Source organism: Dipodomys spectabilis, unplaced genomic scaffold (genome assembly GCF_019054845.1).
Source record: "Dipodomys spectabilis isolate Male_0828 unplaced genomic scaffold, ASM1905484v1 ptg000098l, whole genome shotgun sequence".
Lineage (NCBI taxonomy): Eukaryota > Metazoa > Chordata > Mammalia > Rodentia > Heteromyidae > Dipodomys > Dipodomys spectabilis.
In genome coordinates this window covers 17,584,981-17,603,956 of record NW_024870775.1, presented here as the reverse complement: position 1 = coordinate 17,603,956, position 18,976 = coordinate 17,584,981, and the positions used below count along the sequence as shown (strand labels likewise).

Sequence of the window (18,976 nt, the reverse complement as noted above, 5' to 3'; positions counted from 1 at the left end):
CAGCCTCCCTGCCTGCTGACTCCACTGTGGTTAGGAAACATGGCCTAGAGAGGGAACCACTTGCCTGGGTCACTTAGCTAAAGGGAGCGAAGGGACATTCAACCAGGTTGGAGTCCAATCTGCTTTGTCCTTGTTGCTTTCTCATGGTCATCCAAGAAGCCCCCATGTCTCCATCCTTCCTGGATCTCTTCCCTTGGCCAGTCACTACAGCCCCAGCTTCGCCACACTCCTGGCTAGCCAGTGTGTCCAAAGAAGAGAGCTCTCAATGGAGCTGGGCACTTGAACCCACTTCCCAGCCACTATGCAGGATAGATGAGGTGTCATAGCCACTGAAGGTGGACTGGCGCAGTCATGTGGGATGAAAGCACATCAGTCTTGTTGCTCACCTACAAGGGCTACCCTGCTCAAGTGGGAGGTAGAATGAAGCAGTCTGCTGAACCTTCTTGATACTTTAGAGATTCATCACCCCTTCCCCATAGCCACAGCCAGTTTTTCATGTGCCCCAGGGCTGGGACCGGTCCGTGTGGGGCAGAGTCCTGCTCCTTTCACTGAGCATGACTATGCCTCTCAAGTCCATGCTACCCGCCTCAGTCTCAGGCTTTGTTCTAGAAATATCCCTTGGGAATGGTCACCTTTGGCTCCCATTGTCAGAGCCCCCCAGGGCCCTCCGGCCTCAGGCAACACCTTCTATGGACTCAAGGCTGGAGGCAGCCAACACCCTCTTCTGTGCTGTCACCTAGTCCTCAGGGACTGAGTCACTACCCTCACCTTAGAGATAAGGAAGCTGAGGTCAGGGCCAAGACCAGTGGCAGCAAAGGGGCCAGCAAGAGGGAGTTCTGTGTGCCTCTTCCCACCCCACCCCTGCTTCCCAGTATACATACCAAAGCACTCACACGAATGCACTTGAGTAACACAGTTTGCACATGTACATGCTCATACACATGCACATATACCGTATGTGTACATGTCCATACACATGTATGCAGACATGTGTAAGGCACCAGCTGCACATGCTCCAATCCACCCTCTGAGCCTTGGTGCCCAATAGGTTTGTCTCTTCATTGCCTCCCTTCCTGCTGTCCCCACCAGCTTGTTTTGAGGAGACAACAACATTTGTCAACCAGAAGAATCATCATGAGTTTGTATTTTCCATGGAGGCTTCCAGGAGCATTGCACTGGGCTGTAGAAGGGTCTCTAACGTAGGGGGGAACCACACAGGGGGTACTGTATGTGGGGTGAGGTTGTCCAGGGCCAGCCTCCCCAGATGGGGCTCCACTCAGGTCTCAGGTTAATGGAGCCCACGAGAGCGAGAAATGCAATAATGTGGGGGCTCCTGCTCACCCCACAGCCAACACTGTAACTGTTCCTTCAGAGAACTGGGGTGAAGGCAAAGGACAACCATGCCCTTTGGGCCTCCTACCTGCGATGATACCATATGCCCAGAGAGAAAAGGTGGCTTTGTCTTGTTTTTTGCCAGTCCTGGGGCTTGAACTCAGGGCCTCAGCACTGTGCCTGAGCTTCTCTTACTCAAGGCTAGAACTCTACTACTTGAGCCATAGCACCACTTCCAGCCTTCTCTGTGTATGTGGTACTGAGGAATGGAACCCAGGGCTTCATGCATGCTAGGCAAGCACTCTACCACTAAGCCACACTCCCAGCCCACCACGCCCCCATTTCTGAGGGGGAGCTCCCTTCATTCCCCTGCTTCCTTCCTGTCCCTGAGCCTCAGTCTGCCAACCTGTAGCATGAGACTCCTACTCTGGGCACTCATCCTGAGTGTGGCTCAGCAGGGCAAGGCTCTGGTAAAGCAGTGTGCCCACAGACAGACAAAGCTCATGAACTTTCCACTTTACAGGAGGTGGCATTAACACCTGGGTAAGAAGTGACACACAGTGAAGGTGACAGAGGGCCCGGTAACACTTGAGTTGAAGGCGTGCACAGGTTGGATTTGCCCACAGAGGATAAAGGAGAGATCTTGAAGGCCACTGAAATTCTAGTTTCTTTCAGCTGAAGGATGGAAATGTCCAGACCTGTGTGAGGTCCCAGGTGTTGGGTCTGGGAAGGTCATGGGGCTGATCCCTACCTGAGACCAAGGAAGACACATCCTCTCAGAGCTACCAAAATGACCTGTGAGGCCCTGACTCCTAGGCCCTCTGGAAAGGGTGTCCCCACAAGTGGGGACACATAGGATGTGCTGGAGTCCTGGTCTTGAATCCATCTGGCCTTCCAGGATGGCTTTCTTGTTACTTGTGACACACTAGGCTGTGGGACTTAGCCCAGCCTCTGCGCACAGGCTGGCAGATATCTCTGGGTCCCACCCCCCAATCTGGCTGGACTCAAAGCCTGTGGCTGAGATCTTAGACATCCCTAACCACTCATTGGCCCCTCTCCTGTTGGTACTTCCTACCCCAGTACTGCCTGGAAAGTCCTTCTAGGCTGTGGCTCCCTGACTAGAGCTCTGCAGTCACAGTGGAGAGTTTGCAAACTCCTAATCAACAGATGTCCACAGCATCCATTGGGATGAGGTAAGTCTACAGAAGAGTAAAAGGCACCACAGGGCCTTAGTTCCCTGATGCCACCTCTGGTGCTTGGTCCCGAGTCTCCATCCTGACACTGAATGCCACAAAACCACAGCACTAGGAGATTCTGTAAGGAATAAGCTATTTCCCCTGCATGGGGTCTCCTTGCCTTCTATCCACTGGCCTCACAGTTCAAGTTCCAGATAAGTTATCACCTACTCCGGGTGCCTGTTTTCACAGCCGAATAAAAACAGTGGGCACTTCAAGGACCTCATTCCCAGAACTGCAGAAACTGCAAGGGATGCTGGGATGGAGATGCTTCCAACACCAGATGTTTGGAAAGGATGGGGCACAGGCTTGGATGGAGGGGATGGAGCAGGGAGTAAGCAGGGCTCAGACAAGTGGGCACACAGGGTATATGAGGCTGAAGCTTAGAAATGTCTCTGCCTCTTGCACAACCCCAGGGTTAATGAACACATAAATGTGCAGGGCTTGGATTTAGGGGTATGCTGACACTGTTTTTGTGTGGTATCACTATTTCTATTTCCTGCTGTGTCAGCACCTGCACGCTGAGTTCTCTCTCCTTTGCAGATGGCTTACAGGGGCCCTGCTCATGAGCCCTAATTGCAGGCCTAACTAGCCACAGGCCCTGGCTCACTTGGGTGGGTCCTGGATATCCATCCTCTCATAGAATGGAAGAAGGCTGCATGTTCTGCTCCCTCAGTGGGAGCACCTAAGAATGCTCAGGAGGTAGACATTTGGGGAACATGGTTGGATCACTAGGGTCTTAGTAGAGCAGGAGAAAGTGTATATGACACCCCTTCTGTGGTTGGGAGAGGGGTGTCTGGCTGGGAGAGGACTCTAGTCAAAGGGTTGTAAGACCCAGTCTTAATCTAACCCTAAGGCAGGACCCTAGTCCAAACCTGCAGTGGAGCCAAGGCCCTAAGGGGAACAACCAGGACTAGGGCCTTGGGTGTGGGGTGTAGGGCTGCCTTGGACTGAAAGCAGCTTCCCAGCACCCATTGGCTAGAGGAAGGACAATGTGCCAGGCTGCAGGCACAGGAAGCAGCTGCTGGAGTTGCTTCCTCAGCCACAACCAACATCAACTAGTTTGCACATTCCTCCTAAATATGCCTCTGTGAATAAGGAGAAAAAAATAAAACATGAAAGCATTGGGTCCCCTAAATGTCAAGATCAATACAATGAGAAAAAATAGGAATTTCACCCTATTAAAGTTGGGGAGAGAAAAGGCCTTTGGAAATACAGTCTGGGAGGCTGGGCATGGTGGGTGTTGGACCTTGAATCCAACCTCAAAAGGATAACTTCTCAACACACCAGATCCTTTGAGGACCTGGGGACAGCCTGCAGATCCAAGGCTTAGAAGACAATCTGAAGTATGCAGTCTGACAGGAAAAACTCAGTGTTTGAGGGCAAGCCCAGGGCACCTAAGCCATGGAAAATAAATGAGGGCCTAAGGTGGCTCTAAGATGGCCCAGAGCCACTTCCCCACCAAAGATACTTCCCAGGGATGGCTTTGGGATAACTCATTGAGCCTGATATCTGTTTATCCAGCCATATCTATCTATCATTATTAATAAACTGATGATTTATCTATTACCTATTATCCATCTATCAGTCCATCATCTATCATTCACATCTAATATGTTAATCAACTTTATGACACTGTAACAAAATACCCAAGACAATTGACTTAAAAAGAGAAAAGGTTTATTTTAGCTTTCAATGTTGGAGGTTCTAGTCCATGATTTATTGGTTCTGTTACTTTGGGCCTCTGGAAAGGCAGCACATCATAGAATGGGTGCTCATCTGAGGAGCCAGGGAACAAAAAGAGAGAACAAAGAATAGGTTGGGGTCCTATAATCCTCTTCAAAACTACACTCCTAATGACCTAAAAACTCTCCATAGGCTACACTTACAGGTTCTACCATGTCCCAATAGTGCCACCCTACGTATGAAGTCTTTAAGACATGGACTTTGGGAGGACACTTAACTATACCATGGCTCTCATGATCTATCACTCTTCTACCCACCCATTTAACCATCCACCAACCTGTCTATCTGTCCACATAATCAAATCCCTAGTACAGTAAAAAGGTAAGGAAAACAAACCTGTCTCACTCAGGCCTTCATGGCCACTCTTAGCCAGAACCATCCCCCCCCACCACAGCCTCCCCACCTCACTGACTACCAACATCAGGGCTCATGCCCAGGCTGACTCTCTGCCTAGAACATTCTTCCCCACCTACTATGTGGTGACTACCCCTCCTGTCTCTCTGGGGGCTCCCCTCACCTTAGCAGGCTCATCTTGCCTCAATCACCAGGCTTCAGGTTTGTTGACAGCCAGATGGGGCTCACTGAAGAGAGCACTTTGGTGCCCACTTCAGCCCAGCAGAATGAGTTCCTCCCTTGTTAAAGGAGGAACTAAGCCATAGGTTGGCCAACATCCGGCTGTTGACACACAGGTGGTCAATGGTCAGTCTAAACCAGGGACCCTGGTGGTAGGGTGGCCCTGAGCTAGGCCTGGGCACTGAGTGGTGCTGGCTCCTTCCACAGTGTGCAGCCAACTCTGCCTGTCTCTTTGGCCATTGAGCCACAGCTCTAATTCTGGCTTTTTAGTGGTTAATTGGAGAGAAGAGTCTCACACTTTCTTTCCCTGGGCTGGCTTCAAACCAGATCTCAGCCTTCTAAATAGTTAAATAGTTAGAATTACAGGTGTGAGCCACCTGTACCCACCTGGCCCAGATTTTGTGGGGGGGGGGGGGAGGGGAAGGTTGTTTTTTGTTTGTTTCTTTTCAGTTTGGCTTATCTTGGAACACACTGCACAGACTACTTTTCATGGCTCACTTCCTCCCAAAAGGAGGAACAGCAAGTGAGACCCTATTTTCTATGGTTATCAGCATCTCTTTTCACTTATTTCCTCACCCTTTGTTTTTCTTGAAGGTTTTGTTGTTTTCTGTTCTGAGAGTATTCTATGCTGTCCAGGCTGGCCTAGAACACTCACACTCAAGTAATCCTCTTGCTTTTTGGTAGAACAACAGGCATACAACACTATGTCCAGGTTTTCCCCTGGAACATCTTTAAAGCATTCAGTTTCACCCATAATAACATCTATTCATCCACCACTTTAGGAACCTGATAGGTCAGCCACATTTGTGACCATCTTTTTTTTTTTTTTTTTTTTTTTTGCCAGACATGGTGCTTGAACTCTGGGCCTGGGTGCTGCCCCTCAGCTCTTCAGCTCAAGACAAGTGCTCTACCTCTTGAGCCACAGTGCCACTTCCAGTTTTCTGGTGGTTACATGGAGATAAGAGTCTCATGGACTTTCCTGCTTGGGCTGGCTTTGAATTGTGATCCTCAGATCTCCCATGAATAACTAGGATTAAAGGTGTGAGCCACCGGTGCCCAGCATTTGTGACCATTTTAAGGCCTCAGGTTTTAAGAGTCACTCCAGGCTCACTGCTCAGATGGGTGAGGGAGAGATGGGCAGTAGTATCAAGGGAAGCCCTCATTTCTCATCCTATGGCTTGAGAAGGCTGCTTGAGGAGAGGGCAGAGACCGGTGGCAGATGTCCAGAAACCTCATTTGGAAGGAACTAGGTGTGGACACCACACAGCAGAATGCAGAAGATTGCCTCTGCAAGAGGGAACGTGTGGAGAGATTTGGCTAGAAGATGCTATTGGGAGACCAAGGTGGGCAGCAAGGTCTGGGATCCAGGGACAATGGTGGCCTGGAAGTTGATTTCTGCTGGGTGTAGGGCCCCTGAAGGTGGCTCTGTGTCTAAGACATGCTCCTGGGTTTCCTCCTACTCCCAAGAACGGAGCAGTGCTGAACACCAATGCAGGCCAAAGGATAGACTTGAAGCATAGAGGCTTCCAGGACCTAGAATAATGCAGACCCATGGGGAACAGTGAGTGCTAGAACTTGGCAAGGAGCAGACAGCAGGCCATTGCACATGTGACTGAGGACATGGGCGGCAACTAAGGTAAGGGCGCGTCTGTTCCCAGGCTCATGATGCATACTCCTCTTCTCCAGCTCCCTGGGGGGAGAACAGTCAGAGTCCAGCACCAGAATTCCAAAGGCACTAAAGTGACTTAACAAATGTTTTAGGTAGCTATCTGGTGCAAGCCACCCCTTCTCAAGTCTCTGAGATCCCAGCCTCTCTGCCTCCAATTCTCACCCTGAGAGATGCTGGAACATGTTCAGCTCAACAGTGCCAGGGAAGGCAGCCCTAGCTGGAACTACATGCTGATGGTCCTGCAGGGAGGGGACAGTGATGCAGGGAGGCATATGAGCTTTATTGTCATTCCTGATTAGAAAAGTAGAGGCCTGGACCCCTAGGATGGGGACTGGGGCTCTGCCTGATCACTGCTGGAGGAGGGTGTGGGTAGGGTCTGAGGCCCACACGAGCATGGCTGCTTCTTGGTGGCCACCAAGCCCAGGTACTGAAGAGGGAGCCAGAGGCTGATGGTCAATGCTGGCTGTCCAGTGTCCCTGGATTACAAAGTGGCAGAAGCAGTGCAGCAGTCACCAGGGTGGCCTGGGCAGGCCTCACAGGACATGGGGATGCTGGTGCTTTGGCAAAGGGAGGGCCAAGTTCTAGTCTTTCTGGAATATCCTGAGACAGAGGCCAAAGCAGACCCCTTATCTGGCCCATGCAGATCAGACGTGTGTCCTTTGGTGGAATGTGACCTTTTCTGGGTACTAGTCTCTGGGTCTGTCCAGTTCTGACCTTCTGGGCTCACATTCAGCCACACACACACAGGGTAGGGCCTTCCATGGTCAGTCACAATCAGCGTGTCTCAGGACATGGCCCAGCAAAGGCCAGCTTGGGCTTTGGCCCAATGGGAGTACTACACATGGAGTTGGAGTAACTTCAGGACTCGCAGTTTCTGGGGGCTGGGCTGCGGGACAGATGGCATTCAAGGTTCTGGAAAGAAGAGAGAAGAGGTGTGAGGGCTGGCTGGCCCAGCCAACAATGTCCCAAGCTGGTGGAGGCCCTGAGTCCATCCAGGTGACCAGCCACTCAGATACTTGGACCCTAAGACTGAGAAGTACAAAAGACCTGTCTGACCTGAATGAGTCTGCAAGGCCCTTAGCTCATTCTCTGAAATACACCATCCCTGCATCTCTGTCAAGATTTAAAGGCATGGCCCAGTATGGACACCAGGGCCAGGCAGCAGTGACCTCTATTCTGGTAGCTTCAAGTAGCAGTATATACAGTGACTCTGGACTTGGGGTCTCTGGGGACAGCCCTGAGGGCACCAATAGAGGAAAAAGGCCAGTAGGATAATGTCTGTGAGCCAGTAGGCCCCAGCAGAAAAGTTGGGGTCTGGCTAGCACAGGACCAATGCTTAAGGAAGAGCCAAGAATTGTGTCAGGCCACACATTAGGTAGCCTCACCCTGACAGGCATGAGACACAGGCTGACATCCAGAGACTCTGTGGGAGGATAGCTGACTACAAACCTGAGTACTGGCTGAGCTGGGAATCAGACACCATGTGAGCCATCCAGATCCTTGGCTAGCAGGAGAGCCTCAGGCTCTGGACCAGAGCACTGGGGTAGTGTGTCAGGGCAGCCCCAGCCTCACTTACATGGATTACAGCATGCATGGCCCCAGACCACAGCCACATGGCCTGTAGTATGGGTGGCCTTAGCCTGAGTCACCCAGACCTCTCTATTCAGCCTGTTCCCAGGCTGAGCATCTTCAAGTGAGCAATCACTCTGAGCAGGAACAGTGGGTAGGGCTGAGCATGTTTATGGGGCTCCTCAAGGAGAAGCAGGAGTGATATAGACCCTTGGGGCAAAGGATGAACAGATGGAGTATTAGACGTCAAATTCTATCCTTTTCAGAGTGGTGGAGACCACTTGCTCAGGTGAGAGGTCATATAAAACAAGCAGAGCCTCTGTCTCTGTTCTCAAGAGATATCAGAAATTCATGGTGGGCTGGCTGGCTGGGTGGCTGGCTGGGTGGCTGGCTGCCTTCCTTCCTTCTTTCCTTCCTTCCTTTCTTCCTTCCTTCTCCTCCCTTCTTCTTCTTCCCTCCTCCCTCTTTTCTTTCATTCCTTTCCTTCTCACCCTTCCTTCCTCCTGCTTTCCTTTTGGCCTTCCCTTCCTTCCTTTGAGATAGCATCTTATTATATCCCAAGCTGGCCTAGAACTTTCTATGCAGCCTAGGGTGACCTCTCACTTAGAATCCTTTTACCTAAACTTCCTGCATGGTGAAACTATAGGTGTGTACCACCACCTCTAATTAAGAAATTTCATTTTCAAGAAATGTGGAAGAAGCAGCTATATTGTCAAAGCTCATAGAAGTCACAAACTTTAGAGACCATGATAATGACAATTTGCCCTATGAAGGTTAGAATGTGTTTGTGGCTTTAATTAAGTATCACTATCTCACAATACTATGAAATCTGTGAAATTTATGTAATCACTTAATCACAATAAAAAAATTAAAAAAAAGAAATTTCATTTTCTTTTCTTTTCTTTTTTTTTTTGGGTCCAGTTGTGGGGCCTGAACTCTGGGCCTGGGCGCTGTCCCTCAGCTCTTCAGCTCAAGGCTAGTGCTCTACCACTTGAGCCACAGCGCCACTTCCAGCTTTTTTCTTTGCTTATGTGGTGCTGAGGAATCAAACTCAGGGCCTTAGGCATGCAAGGCAAGCGCTCTACCACTCAGCCATCTTCCCAGCTCAGAAATTTCATTCTCATACAAGCTTTCCAGATGTTTAAATGGAGATTCCAGAGCTGAGGGTATAGCTTAGTAATATACCATTTGCCTAGCATGTGGGAGGCCCTGGATTCCCTCAACACCATTAAAAAAATAAATAAATAAAAAGCATGCGTTTCCTCAACATCCCACTGAACCCCGGGCAATCCATGTGGAGAGCCTGGCAGTGCCAAGCAGGGATCATGTGGATATGAACAAGGGTGCTCTGTCCCAAGAAGGGGCTCAGGAAGAGCTAGCTGGAGGCTTAAACACCCTAGAAGCCTCCCAGGTGGTGGCAAATAGTGGGTCCCATATTCCCTTCCCAGCTTACCTGGATTCTCTATTGCTGGGGTGCCATATCTATCATGGGCTTTTGGACCCCAAAGGCTGTGATGAAGATGTTGACCACCACAATGATGAATACCAGGCCCGTGGCTAGGTTGTTCAGGAAGTCCAGCTTGGCATGCTTGTCTGGGTTGTTAAGATCATACTTGACTGTGGGAGAGAGAAAGGGGATAGTGCTCAGGGCTGCTTAGACTGGGGACTGTGTTGAGTGGACATTATGGACCCCAGCCAGATTTAGGGTAAGAGAATTTTTCCCCAGAGAACATTCACTTGTTGCCAAAACCCTAACTTGGGTGTTCTTACCTTCTATAGCAACCCTTTCCCCCACCCTCCATGAAGAACTGAAGCCTAGGTGATGAGCCTAAGTCATGTTGCTCAAGGATATCAAGTCAGATGAGAGCACTTAATCCTCTCTCCCCAACGTGCAACCATTATCCTCATTGCACAGATTGAGAAACTGAGGTCCCAAAAGGGCCACTCACTTTCCCCAGCACACACAACCAAGAAGCAAAGCAACAGGGATGTGGCATCCTGCTGCTTTGTTGAGGATGTCCCCCCTGGACAGAGGTCAAGGATACCATGGACATCCTCATCTCCTGGCCTAAGGGCTCATCCTCACTTCCTGGCCCATCATCCCCTAGCCTCCTGCATAACTGGACTTTACCACTGGACAGTTGTTCCCAGAGGCTGGCCCCAAGCTAGGGCTGTGAGGGCTGGCATCTCATGTAGCGAGCCCTGAGGCCCCAAAGAACCAGGCACGTCTCTGCCCCTACTTTGTACATGGGGAGGAAGAAGCCACATCCTGAACTACAGGCCAGGCTGAGAAGAGGTGGGCCCCACAGTTCTGTGGGAGCAGAGTGAGGCAGGTGGTGGACACGTGGGGGGTGGGGAGCCACGTAAGGAGATATCAGGTTCCTACCGAGGAAGATGAGCAGCACACCCACGCAGATCTGCAGCACCAGGGAGACGGAGATGAGGACCACTAGGGGCACAAAGAAGTCAAAGGCAGGGCCCTGCTCCACCACGGCCTTCAGCTGGGACGCATTGGCCATCAGCAGCGCAACATCCAGCATGCTCTCGGCTGCACTCTTCTTGTTGGCGTAATGGTTCACATTGAGGAGCCGGTTCCTCAAGCCCCAGCGGGAAGGCTGTGGGAAGGGGAAAGTCAGTAGGGCAGGGGGTAGAATGGGGCTTGGGGAGAATGCAGACGGATACAGACCCACATAAATACAGCCCAGGACAGTGCTTATTATACAGCCTCTACAAAACCTTTCTAGGTGACAAGGAAACAAAATTGCAGCTGGAGCACACAGGTGGAAAATGCATAAGCCTTTGTCCTACTGCTGGTGGGGAGGCAGGTGCGCATCCTTGTCCTGAGACCTGGGCCTTCCTTCCCCTTAGGGTCTGGCTTCTTCCTAGTGCTGCAAATGGAAGTGACAGGTGGGTAACAGTTTGTTCTGCCCCCACAGAGAGTCTACTGGTCCAAGCCTAAAATATACCCTTGGCTGGTGGAGGCTAAAGGTCAATTCTGCCTTGGTGACCTAGTGGAGTCCTTCAGCAATGCCCTCCAGGATGACTTGGCCACCCCTGCCCAGCCACAAGCTGCTCACCGGTGTACGCACCAAGAATTCTCCTAGCACACAGAGACCTGAATATCCTGCATACAATAGTGCTTAATTGCTCCCTGAGTTTCCATAGTAATTGCAGAGAGACAGAAGTTCTGATCTCTTCTTGTAGGGTGAGTATCACTTGGTAAGAATCTTCTACTCTGTTTGGGGGGTGATCCCAGCCCCTTCCAAGGCCTGGAGGCCAATTTCCTGGGTCACTCTCTCACCTCTCTACACAGCCAGTCAAGAGAGGCCTTCAGAGCCCCTCTACCCCAAATGCCCTTCTGTTTCCAGGTATGCTCATGTTCTGAGGTGCCCTGTCTAGGATGCTGTGGGACAGGAACCCTTCCTGCCCAGGTCACTGCTTTCATTTCAAGATACCTCTGCACAGCCATCTTCCTTTCCATGAGCCAGTCAACCCTCTCAAACTACCCCATTTAGGCCCCTTCTTAGGCACCCAGGAAAATCCCACCCACTCTCAGCTCTGGCCCCCTGGCCCCTTGCACTGCAGAGCCTACCCACACTGCACTGTAGCTTCTAGAGATCAGGCATTGGGTTTGAGGCAGTGGCTGGGGAGCCAGTCTCCTGGGGCTGTCCAGGAGATCTTGTTTCCAATCTCATGAAAGATGCATGAGAGGCAGCAGCAACAAACTAACAGAAGGTAGGATTCTGCTTTATGATACTGTAAATTTTAAGTCTTGTATTTGTTTGACTGTTTGAGACAGGGTCTCACTGTGTAGCTTGGATTGGCTTTAACTATCCAAGCTTCTGCCTCATCTTGAGTGCTAGAATTTAGAGTACCTAGAAGGCAGGCTAGGTGGAGGTAGATACAGGTGTGTTAAGGCAGGGCTGGGGGGGGGAGAAGGGGGAGAGATACAGGTGAATTCTGTATCTACACTTGGACTAAAACATTCCAAGCATCTATCTTTGGTATCAGTTGTTCTCTGAGGAGCTTGCTTGCTGAGTAAGAACTCAAAATGGAAACAGAGAGAGCCAGCCACCCCCCTCAGTTCCCATCCCCAGCACTGCTCTGGTGTCACTGCAACCATGCACCCAACCTAGCTCACTCCCAGGGAAAACAGCCCCTCCCAGGATGTTTATTTTTCTCTGCATAGCCCTGAAGTTATCCTCAACTCTGTCCTCCAAAGGTCATCGCCTGGCCACACCCAGCACATGTCCTCCTGTGTGTAGTGCATCCAGAGGTCACTGGTCTGCAGTGGACAGGAGCTCCTTCCTATTTTTTTCTCTTTCTCTTTCTTCTTCTCTTCTCTCCTTCCTTCCTTCCCTCCCTCCCTCCCTTCCTTCCTTTCTCTCTCTTTTTTCTTTCTTTCTTTCCTTCCCTTCCTCCTCCCTCTCTCTCTTTCCCTTCCTTCCTTCCTTGCTTCCTTCCTTCCTTCCTTCCTTCCTTCCTTCCTCCCTCCCTCCCTCTCTTCCATCCTTCCCTTCTTTCTTGGAGTCCTGGAACTCCAACTCTGGGCCTGCACACTGTGTCTGAGCTCCTTTTGCTCAAGGCTAGCACTCTATCACTATAGCCACAGCCCCACTTCTGGCTTTCTGTAGTTAACTGGAGATTAACTACAACCAGCTCCAGCTGCTTCCAATTGAGATCCTCAGTTCTCAGCCTCCTGAGTAGCTAGGATTACAGGCATGAGACTCCAGCACCCAGCTTCCTTCCTAGTTTCTTAAACAAGAGCCCAAGTACCTTCCCTCAAGGCTACCCTAATGCTCAGCTGCGTCCCCAACCCAGAATATGTCCTTAGCCACCCACTGCCCAGCCCTTTTTTGTAGCCCCCAGGTATTGAATCCAATTGGAGGCAAGGTCATAGCCAGCCTCCTGGAGGCAAAGGTGCAGACCCTGTGAGTTCCTACATTTTGGGGAGAGGTCCCATATCCATATAGGTACACACAACACATACACTATTCAGACTGTATGAGCATACACCTATAAAACTCACACACGTGCACATGTATATCCACTCCTCACATACCCACATCTATACCCAACACACACATGCATGCATGCACACATATCCACACACATCCATAGTCACATACCCATTTTTATACATATGAAATGTGGATGTGCTATATGCACATAATATATGTACACATATGTATATACACACACATATAACACATATGCACAATTCTTTGTACACAAAAGATGCACACACATTTTGTACAACTCGTGCGTGTGTATGTACACAACACAACACATATACACAAACAGACTCACATAAACTCATATACACCCACAGAGGCGCATGCACACATTACAACATATACAAACTACATGCACCCACACGTAAACATGCATATACCCTCAGGCTAAGTATGTTCACCTTTGGCTGGAGAAGTTCCTTTTTATTCTTAGCTCTTCTGAACCGATTAAGAATTTCATGGCCACAGGGTCACAAGGAACAGTCAGATCTATGAATGAGCACCATCAGCAGTAGAACCCCGTGACCCCACTTCCCACCTCAACTCTCAGCATCCCAACACAAGAGCCTGTGTCCCTGCTACCCTTGTACTCATTTAAGGTGGCCACACAAATAAGGACTGGGCTGGAATTGAAACTCAGGCTGTGGGGCTCAGAACCTTTTTGGCTGACACCACCATCCCCTTGGGCCCCATAAAGGTGGGCTAGAGTACTGACACCTGAGGGATTTAGCTCTCCCTGCTCCAGGCTCAGGATAACTAGTCCTACTAGTTCCATGGAACAGCCTCTCACAAGCCACAGACTGTGAAGCAAATACCTGGGGATGACTTAGAGCCTGGGACCCAGCAGAGGCCTCAATCCACTACTCTCTTGCTGAAGGGCACTTCCTGCCCATCCAGCCCTCTGCTTCCTATTCAGACTGTATGAGATAAGGGCTCCAGACGCAGAGGCTAAGGAAGTCACGCATAGGGTCAGACCCTGGCTCTTCACCAACTGGGTCTGACCCAGACAGCCAGCTCCTTCTGCTGCCTCCATTTCCCTATCAGCACATCTGGGGTCATATTCTGGAGCCCTGCCTGCCCACCAAGTGAGAGGCCACATTCTTTTCACCTCTATCCACCAGGAAATGCAGGTTCAGAAGTCCAGGGAACTTCCCAGGGAGGAGTGGGTCAGAATTCAAACCTTAGGATATATGCCCCAAGTCTATGACTGCCCTAAAATACACACCATGGGCTCCAAAGCTATGTGGCTAGATGGGGAAGTGGACTGCACATCAGGCCTACAGGAGACTCTGGTCCTAAACCTTGAAGGTGACTCATGCACATGTGTCCCAGGTTGTGCACACAAATGGACTGGGCCCTGATTGAAGCCTGGGGCAGTCCAACCACAGGTCAGCCCTGTGGACTTGACCAGGTACCTAGAGCGTGCTAGGAAAACCCTGCCAGGCCTATGCTAGTGACATGGGCAGTAAAGGGAACAAACACCCTGGTTAATGTGTCTCCAAGGCTAACAGGAATTCCCTAAAATCCCAGCAGCCTAGGGAGATGGGAGTAAAGCCAGACTGTTTCTTCTAAACAGGAAGAAGGACACTGGAGAGAGGAATGAGTATCATGCAAGGTGCTGCCTGGGTCAGACTGCAGCCTCAAGTGGGGCCTGGCCATGTGCTCCCAAGGCCGCCCAACTCCACAGCTGAAAGGGAGGCAGGTAAGCTGGGACATTTGAACCAGGCCTGCTGAAGTCATGGTCCAGCCGGGTCTGGTTCTGTTAGTCCTCTGAGGCTTGGATAGGGGACCATGGCCAGGCTTACAAATGAAATATATGCCAGCTACCTAACCTTTGGAAGGGTGTTCCCAGAGTGGGTGCCACTCCATACCTCCTTTACCATTTGCAATCCCACCACACACAGTAGGGTGACTGCTCTGTGACTCAGTTTCTTCATCTGTAAAATGAGCAGACAGGGACATGGAAGAGACATAGCGAGGCAGGCTCAGAGGTCTTAAGTCTGGGCACACTGGTAGGCAGCAGGGCTGGGATATTCCTCCATCCAGAATGCTAGCTCTGTCCACTGTGACAGACTCCAGCAGTAATCCCACCAGCTCAGAAGTAACAAACAAAAACAGCATTAAAGGATAGTCTGGACCCTGGTCCTCCTGGGCTGAGCAAGTCCAAGGGGTAAAGGTGTTGCCATGGATGACCATCTTTCTGGATAAATCCTGGCTGACCCCAGCTTTGCCTGTTCAGAGGCACTGCCCTTTGGGCTCAGTCAATCACCAGAAGAGTGTGGAGGCAGTGTAGACCTGCCTGATCCTTGGGTATCCCTTGTCTGACCCATCTGCCTTGGAGAAGGAGTTGTTACACCCCACTCAGACCAGGACTGGCACAAAGACAAATGTTTGGGTCCAGAACTGGATCTGGAGCCAAGTCTTCTGAGGCTGTACTTGCCCATCAGACCCAGAAAGTGGAACCTACGGGGTCTGCAGCTCCATTTCTGAATTCCCCACAGGAAACCTAGCCCCTAACAAACAGTAAGAAGTGTGGGAAGTGAGGTACCATAGCAGCTGAGCTGACAGTGGACTGGGCCAGACTCACTTCCTGTGGGTGTGGAACTGACCAGGAATGACCCACAAGGCCTGCCAGGGTTGCCTTTAAACTTGGCTAAGAACCATGCAAATCCTGCCCATCTCAAGATGTACCAGGCAAGCAGAAAAGAGAGGAGGAATTTCCCCTAGCCACTGAGGCCATGCCGAGACTGACAGATCAGCAGGCATGTCAGACACAGTTCCATGGCCTGGAGGCCCAAGATGTGGTCCTGGAACCTTACCCTGAAGGCTGTGAAGGGCAGGAAGGTAGAGCTGGCACTAGAGGGCTGTGTCCCAGCTGTGTCCCAACCACCACCCTCCAGTATCCAGCACAAAATGTGCCCAGTGTGTGCCCTAGGCATACATGGTGAGGTATTTCCACATTAGAACTGCTGTTTACTATTCCTCTGCAGCCAGCCCAAAGTGAGTTGACTCAAAGAAGAAAATGGCCCATTCTCTAGACACTAGCAGGGGCTTATCTGAGGGTATCTAGGTGTCTCGCAGGTAGTAGAGTATAGGTAGAGGAGCTTCCTTGCTGCCTGGGCTCAGCGGACCACCTTAGAGGGCACCTCTGTCTGGAAGGCAGAGTGGCAACTATTCTGAGCTATAACCACCTGGGAAGTGAGCAATGCTGCCCCATTTCATAGACAAAAATCTGAGGCTCCCCTGGGAGGGGGGGAACCCACACAGGGGAAAGTGCTGTCCTTTTCAATCCACTTCCTGATGTCACTACCAGGAGAGGGTCTCCATGCCAGCCAGGAAGAGAGCTGCTGCCACAGTATGCTAGGTCCTGCTCCGAGCATTTTCTACATCAGTCATGTGGTTCTCACCAGGGCTGTTGCTGGGGGAAGCATTATTATCACCCCCATTTCACAGATGAAAAAATAAAGCATGAAGTGCTGCCATGAGGTGCCTCAAATAGCAAGGTGGGGTTCTGAGGGAAGAAAAAGGGATGAAGCATTGAACAGAGATTGTAAGACCAGCCACTCCTTAGGAAGCTCCAGGGCTCCAAGACCTGGAATGGGCCCTCAGGCCTCTCCTCTGCATTCTGGCCTCCCACCCCAGCACCTGTTACCCAGTTCTGCATGTTCACAATGACCTAGCCTTGAGGCCATTGCTCCTGCTATTTCTTTTGTGCAAGAGCCCTTCCACTAATAGCAGAGGACCAGACCTGTCCACTCCCCTCCTTGCCCTCTAGGGCCAGTGCTAACAGCCCACCTCCATAGAAGGCTTCCTGACCCTTGTGCTCCCCCTCAGTGGCCCTCCAGTCCTTTGGGAATTTGCCTGAGCTGTGCCTCTCACCATTCTCTGAAGGTAGATCAGGGGCACAGTGATAAGGTTACATTTCCCTTCTAAATCTAAGATAGTGACCCCTGATCATTCAACCCAGTCTCTCCAGAGCCCAAAATGCACCCAGACCCCTCCAGAAGTGCAACCCACCCTGCAGCCTATAAGACAAGCAGAGATAGAGCTGAGGGGAGGAGACAGCCAGGCAAGCCAAGCTCAGGTGAGAGCAGAACTCTCCAGCTTTCAAACCAGCTTCTCAGCCACCTGTATTGCTGCATTTACTTCCCATTCATCTTTGAAGGTGCAAAAGGATCATTGTTATCCCTTTTTAAGACAATATATAGAAGGTCCAGAGAGCTGAGTTGACCACCTTAAGAGCACACAGCTAGGGGTGCCCCCTGCCCCCTGCTCCAAAGTGCTTACACATTGATAGAGTCAGGGCCCAGAGTCTTGACACATGGACAAGTCCCGAGGTTTCTCTCAGTCCTCAGTTTCATCATGTTTCATCCTGAGACTCCAGGACTATTTTCCCACAAATCTGCCTGAACATGGCTGTCCCTTTGGTACTGTCAGAGCACTGCCCACCAACACTTACACAGAATGCCTGTCCCAGTCTGATTCATATCACAAGGGAGCAGGGAAAATCCCAGCAGGGCACTGTCTCCACCCCCCCCCCCCATCACGCGGGGGGGGGGGGGGGGGGGGGGGGGTGTCGAAAAAGGAATGTCCAAAGTCAACAAGTCGCTGGCTGGCTATGCCAGGATAGTGCTAAGGATTGGGTCCTAGGATACAGCACCAGGCCATAGGACTCTGGCCTGCTCTGGACCCTTCCGAGAAACATCAAGTAGGGAAGGTCTGGATGGGGACAAGGGGGAGCCGCCAACAGGGGGACAGGAACCACCTTTAGAGTCTGCCCATGACCACAGCCTTCCTAGGCCCCCAGGCTCTCCTAGGTTGGAAGCCCCCAGGGCTGTGAATGCGGGGGAGAGGGGTGTTCTGCTTCTCACAGGCAGGGAATGGGGCTGAGGCACAGAGCCTGGGTTTCCCCCATCAGGGCAGCATTGACTGTGTGGTCAGTGACGTAGCTGTCTGCCTGCCCCTGGCATGTAGCCCAGAGGAAGGTAACTCCTCTCCACTTTCCCCGGAGCACGCAGGAGGAGACAGCACCCCGAGGTTTAAAGTTAGAAAAGAGGTGTGGAAGGCGGCAGGAGTCTCAGAAAGGGGACACCAGCAGTTCCCTACCTCGTCGTCTGGGGCCCCCACAACTGCTTGGCCTGGCCTTGGGTGGCAGCTCCCCCCCAGGCCCCTGCTCACCTGCTGGGATGGCTCCTGGGGCCGCCAGTCGTGCCCCAGCCAGACAACAAACGGGACATAGCCCGGGCGCTGCAAGGTGATGGACGCCACCCGGCAGTGCAGACCTCGCACGCACCCGGCCCAGCGCCCACAGGTGCCGGCGAGGCCGCGGGTGCAGGGCCCGGCGAGGGCGGTACCGACCAAGGTCAGGCAGTGGCTGGGGGAGAAGCGGGAGGGGGGGAGGGGGGGTCTTACCGAGGCCTCAGGGGAGCGGGGCGAGCCTGGGTGCAGCTCGCCATTGAGCTCGTACTCTTCGGCGCCCGAGTCCATAATGTGGCCGCCCGATTCCATGATGTGGCCACCCGGGGCACCTCTCGGCGGGCCTCGGTGTGCTCGCGCCCCTGCCGCCGGGTCCCGGCTGTGTGCCCGCCCCCACGACGCCAGGCCCCCCACGGCACCACGCCTAGGAGGCCACGCCCCCACGACGCCACGCCTCCTGTCGGTCTCGCGTATCCGCGTGCAGCCGCCCTCAGACTCCGCCCCCTCTGGGGCGGGGCCCGGAGCTGGAGGATTAGCTCCCTGGCGGAAGAGTTCCGCGATCAGCGCCTCGGTAATTAAAGTGCCGCACTCTTGGGGTCCCCCAGGACCGCTTGGGCATGGGGACGCCAACCGTCTGGCTG

At 51.9% G+C, this 18,976-nt stretch overlaps 1 protein-coding gene and 1 long non-coding RNA gene across 2 annotated transcripts; both read right to left on the bottom strand.

Moving 5' to 3' along the window:
• Positions 1-4,230: 4,230 nt before the first annotated feature.
• On the bottom strand, positions 4,231-5,195 carry LOC122113763. The gene is made up of 2 exons (XR_006148466.1): positions 4,831-5,195; positions 4,231-4,346 (listed from the first exon to the last, which is right to left on the bottom strand). It is a non-coding gene; the product is annotated as an uncharacterized LOC122113763 (long non-coding RNA).
• Positions 5,196-6,814: 1,619 nt separating this feature from the next.
• Ninj1 (ninjurin 1) lies at positions 6,815-18,718 on the bottom strand. Its single transcript, XM_042686959.1, has 4 exons — positions 18,552-18,718; positions 10,511-10,739; positions 9,578-9,741; positions 6,815-7,467 (listed from the first exon to the last, which is right to left on the bottom strand). The coding sequence occupies exons 1-3, from the start codon at positions 18,645-18,647 to the stop codon at positions 9,587-9,589; spliced, it is 480 nt and encodes a 159-aa protein (XP_042542893.1). The 5' UTR covers positions 18,648-18,718; the 3' UTR covers positions 6,815-7,467; positions 9,578-9,586.
• Positions 18,719-18,976: the final 258 nt, after the last annotated feature.